The sequence below is a fragment of the Mesocricetus auratus genome, unplaced genomic scaffold, assembly GCF_017639785.1.
Source record: "Mesocricetus auratus isolate SY011 unplaced genomic scaffold, BCM_Maur_2.0 Super-Scaffold_100023, whole genome shotgun sequence".
Taxonomy (NCBI): Eukaryota; Metazoa; Chordata; class Mammalia; order Rodentia; family Cricetidae; genus Mesocricetus; species Mesocricetus auratus.
Window position 1 is genome coordinate 14,648,850 of NW_024429204.1, and position 5,549 is coordinate 14,654,398.

Genomic DNA, 5,549 nt, shown 5'->3' on the forward strand with positions numbered 1-5,549 from the left:
TTGGTCATATCCTTGGTGGTTTTCTGTCCACTTTTCCTCACAGTTGTTATGAAAGAGATGAGGAAAATGCACAACTCTATGGGTTTGCCAATTTTGCTCTGTGATCTATTGAATTTACTTCATGATGGTGAAATTCTGGTATGAGGTGAATAAATACTTAAGCTTCCATATTGTCATGATAAATTGACACTTTTGTGATTGTGTGAAGTAGTATCCTTGGTAATTTTTTTCCTCTGGAATCTCTGTGAGATAGTAATATAGTCACTCAGTTCTCTTTGGGTTATTGTTTGCATACTCTAGCTCTTTCTATTCATTTAAGGTTAATCATTTACATTGTTATAGCAAACATGACTTTTCTGGCCTTCAAGATATTTAACTTGCTGAGTTTCTGATGAAAATACAGTGGTTGCTTCTATCTTGGTTCTCTTCTGCATAACCAATCTTTGGTTTTTGGTTCCTTCTTAACTGGTGGTTTTAAACAATTGATTGTTCTGTAGAATTCATCTTGCTTATTATGTTGGGTTCTTTTGCTCTTCTTTGTAGCTTTCAGCACATTTAAGAAAGTTTTCTCCCTTGCTTGCGTAACACTTTTCTGAACCTCTTTTGTTCAGGGACTCTATTTAATTTAGGAAGCTGCCTGACTTTTCCCAAGAGCTTGTGTCTGTTGTTTTCTCCTTATGATGCATTTTGGAAAGTTCTGATGACACATCGCCAAGTTTACTTTTTTCTTTTACTACAATGTCTCAGAGTCCATTAGTATCATATTTAGTAAATTTCCCCTTTCAATCATTATACTTTTCACTTCTAAGAGTTCAGGTCTGACCTTTAAAGGCTTTAGTGTTACTTTTCCTGTTCAACCCTTGTCTTCGTTAACATATGGGAAATAGTTATAATAATCCTTTATTCTTTGCCACCAACCCCGCCATCAGTATCATTTTGACTCACCACGTCTTATAGTCTCCTTCTTTTAGGAGAGTGTGGGCGCTTTGGATTTGCTTCTGTGAACTGTACTATGGTGGACGCTGAACGGTTTCATTTTTCTGTGTTCTCAGGCTTGCCTGCCTACTTTCCTTCCCTCCCTCCCTTCTTCCCTCCCTCCCTCCGTCTCTCCCTCCCTCTCTTCTCCTCCTCTTCCCCTCTCCCTTCCCTCCGCTCTTTGAGTCCTGGGATTATAGGCCTGCAGTACTGCTTGAGTTTTTCTTACATGGTATATGGCTCCATCCAAGTCTTTCACTTGTTATTAGATGCAGAATCAATTTAATCTTTTTCTTGTCCCCACCACTGAGGCAATAACCCTCTGAGGTCTTCACCTAACCTCCCTTCATTGTCAGACATACGACTATGAATGACGGAACACAAACTCTCCCCGTCTCCCTATAGTCTACTGATGCTGAGCCACAGCTTCCTTCCTCTGTGTGGTTCCTTCCCAGGCTCTCGTAGTGCACATGTATGGACCAGTTGCCATTCAGATGAAGATGCGAGGCGGACTGACCGTCTTGCAAATGCTGGAGGTCTCCCTTTGCAGTGCCCTCCTTTTAAAGGTGATGGATTTTAGTCACCTCGACTTTGTGGCAGTTCCACCTAACCAAATCAGTGGGACTGTGGGGAGCAGCTACTAAGGCCTCCTTGTCCTGAACTGAAACCTGGAGGCTTTCTCCAGTTGGTGAGTGCGATGGGATTTCTCTGTGTAGCCTTGGCACTCCTAGAACTCTGTCTTAGTTAGGGTTTCTGTTGCTGTAAAGAGACACCTGACCACGGCAACACTTATAAAGGAAAACATTTAATTGGGGCTGGCTTACAGCTTCAGAGGATTAGTCCATTATCATCATGGTGGGAAGCCTAGCAGTGGAGAAGGAGCAGAGAGTTCTCCATCTTGATCTGCAGGCAGCAGCAGGAGAGACTGCCACACTAGTTTTAGCTTAAGCATATATGACGTCAAAGACTACCTCCACAGTGACACAGTTCTCCCACCGAGGTCACTCCTACTCCAAAAAGGCCACACCTCCTAATAGTGCCACTCCCTCTAGGCCAATGGGGTGTGAGTATTCCTATTCAAACCACCACAGACTCACACTATAGACCAGGCTGGCTTTGAACTCACAGAGATCTGCTTGCATCTACCTCCTAAGTATTGGGATTAAAGGTGCATGCCACCATTGTGCAGTCTAGAGAGGTTTTGATTTTGTATTCATACTGTTTGAGAGTAACTTGTAGTATGTTTAAATGGCATTTTCATCTGTTAGACTTTTCTGTATGTTTTTCTCCTGTTCTACATTAGGCAGATGGATCTTTTCTTTTCTGTCTCTAAGTCTTCCTTATGTGTTATGAAGATTGGCATTCTCCTTTTTGGTCTCTAATTCATGTCTTCACTTTGCTTAGAATTATTCCTAATCCTTATCTAGAACTTCAAGTACAATATTGAAGAGATATGTCTTGTTCCTGATTTTAGAGTTTCTCTCCATTTGGTTTGATGTTGGCTGTTGACTTGCTGTATATTACCTTTATCATGTTCAGGTATGTTCCTGTTTTTCCTGATCTCTCCAAGACCTTGTGCATGAATGGACTTTGGGAGCCCATTTCCCATAGAGGGATGCTCTTTCAGCCTAGATACATGGGGGAGGACCTAGGCCCTGCCCCAAATGATATGACAGACTTTGAAGATCCCCCATGGAAGGCCTCACCCTCCCTGGGGAGTGGATGTGGAGTGGGTTGTGGGGGGTCAGGGAGGGGCATGGGAGGGAAAGGGAACTGGCATCAACATGTGAAATAAGATTGTTTCTAATTTAAATAAAAATTTGTATAAAAAATTATTCTTAATCCCAGAACTGCTGGGTTAAACAGGAAGAAGGGCCAGCATGAAATTCTTAGTAGTTTGATGAATAAAGTCATAAATTTGAAATTTGGGAATTTCAGCAGGAAGTAGTTTTGAGAAGACTATGCCCCATTTCCCTACTGTTGATAATATAGGATAATTTACACCTGTTAGGGTTAGTTTTCAATTATTTAGGGTTGGGCTTGGAAGGTGTTTAGATTTTGGCATCTCTTTCAAATAAGCTTAGGTTTAGATGGGATAAATAAACTTAGGGAAGGATATAGTAGATAATAATTTGCTTATCATCTTCTATGTACATATGCTGTATATGTGTAAGTTTTTGTATCAAGTCTAAATCTCTTTAAAAGGGGAATTGTAGGGACAGCACCTGCAGCTTTAGCCACGCCCCCAATGGGCGTGGCTACAGGTAAGTGAGGGAGAGGGGAATAGAGAGAGAGAGGTCTGCCTGGCACTCTCTCCTTGGATGCTGGCCACGTTCCGGAGAGTTTCCCAGCTTCCCAGTTTCTCATGTAAGTTACTTCTCTCTATCTGAATATCCTACTAGCTTTTCTCGGGATTCTTAGTGTAAGTTGTTGTCCCCACACACAAATGTTTTGACTAATGATGAACACATGTTAAACTTCCCAAATTGAGGGGTGTGAATGGTCATATCATTTGGACTTTTGTTGATGGATTATTTTGGGGGGAGGCAGGGAGATGACTCAAATGAATTAGTTTCTACCCACCTTAGAATATTAATTTGAAATCAGACTTTCAAGGGATCACCACACTCGAAGGCTAAAGGATGGCACTGCTATTAACTCCTCATTGGAAACAGCATTCCTTGCCATCATAAAAGGAGACAACAGACATGAGAATGTCAGCAAGAGTGCCAGAGGCCTCATCAACCCGAAGGAGGCACACACGTTTTCATCTCACCCTCTGGCTACTGTAAGGAGGCAGGTGTATAATTTCTGCTGTTTGGTATTCATGATCACTGTTGTAATTTAAGAAAAGCGGTGTATGAGAGAAAGATGCCATAGGACAGGGGACAGGGTTCAGGCGGAGGTTTATTATTATTATTATTATTATTATTATTATTATTATTATGGAAAGGAATCCTAAAAAGGGGAAAGGAATTGGGGAGACTGGCCTCCAGAGCAGCAGGAGAGAGGAGAGAGGAAGGAGGGGGAGAGAGATAGGGGAACAGATGGAGAGAGGGAGAGAAAGAGAGAAAGAAGGATAGGAGGTGGGCAGGGTCCTTTTAAAGGGGAACAAAATGAATGGGCTCAGGTGGTGCTCTTAGTGGCTGCAGCTGAGGCGTGTCCTGTCAGAACCCCAGGGGCAGGCCAGTATGCCTGAATACTAACAATCACATCAAAATTATGACTGCGATTGACTTGGTGCCAGACCTTGTTATTTTTTTTTAGAATAACAAAAAATATTTTACTAAAACATAAGATTTACAGAAGTTTCCAGACAAGCCATGCAAAATGGTCACAAGCTTTTTTCTTTTTCTTTTGGGGATGGGGCAGAGAATCTACACTTAACAGCAAAGTCACCGTGTTATTAGTGAGGGCTGTGATGTTTATTTAATGTTCCCATTTTGATTCAGACAATCAAGCTTGTCCATCTACAGCATCTAAAGTTAGACTTGGCTAGAGAGCATATTCTAAAAAACTGGTTAGCTGCATTTAACCACTGCAATTAGATCCCATAAGAGGGGGAGTGGGAAAGGAGAACATAAAATTAAAACAAAACTATTTCACCCCTAAAAAATAAAATAAAAACACCAAACCCTTGGCAGCTAACTCTGACAACTACCTTCATTCACAGTGCTTTGTACTTAAACCATGATGGGGAAACGAATCCAAGCAGAGTTACTGCTTTTTTTTTTTTTTTTTTTTTGGTTTTTACGAGACAGGGTTTCTCTGTATTGCTTTGGAGGCTGTCGGTCCAGCTGGGCATGAGTCACTGCTTTTAAACATTTCACAACAACCCAGATGATACTTCTAGCCTCTGCTCATGCTTCACAACAGTAAATCAGGACAAGAAATAGATTTGCTAATGTGCATGTAATCACCAAAGATGAGGATGCCTGGGCTTTTATTCTGTAATGTTTCTAAGACTGTGTCCATTAAATGCAAGCGAAAAGGAAAAGTCTTGGCAGAACAGGAGAAGCGATGTACACTTGATGATCTTATCGACTTAAATATTATTCATGGCATATAACCTACTCCATGCTCTGGCTGTTTCTATGCCGTGGGCTTCATTGGTCTTCCACTGTTCAGCTACATCATTTGCTAACAGATCATCTGGATTAGGAGCACTTAACAAAGCCTGGATTGATAGCAGAACTGTGCAGATCTGCAGTGCTGAGGACCACTTATCTTTCAAAATATCTAAACATATTCTTCCCAACTTGTCTACATTAGGATGATAGATTTTGGTCATGAAACGTACTTTAGGTGCTGCCATTGGGTATTCTTCTGGAAGGAATAGTTCAAGTTTAAAAGTCCCTCCCTCAAAGGGGGAATCCTGGGGGCCAGCAATGACCACATGAAAATAATGGGCGTTGCTCTCATCTGGCTCTGCTTTAATGCCAGGAACTGGTTCTGCCAGCAAACGCTGGGTTTCCTTGATGATCCTTCGGGGCAGCCCGGCCATCTTGTCAAATCCCGAGTTTGGCCTCTACTCTTGTCTCCTGCTCTGCTCGCCTCACGCACGAGTGGAAGTC

General features: G+C 41.9%; 1 protein-coding gene across 1 annotated transcript; it reads right to left on the minus strand.

The window, feature by feature from the left end:
* Positions 1–4,868: 4,868 nt before the first annotated feature.
* Positions 4,869–5,549, minus strand: LOC101835419 (ubiquitin-conjugating enzyme E2 N-like). Its single transcript, XM_005072614.4, has one exon. The coding sequence runs from the start codon at positions 5,477–5,479 to the stop codon at positions 5,021–5,023; it is 459 nt and encodes a 152-aa protein (XP_005072671.1). The 5' UTR covers positions 5,480–5,549; the 3' UTR covers positions 4,869–5,020.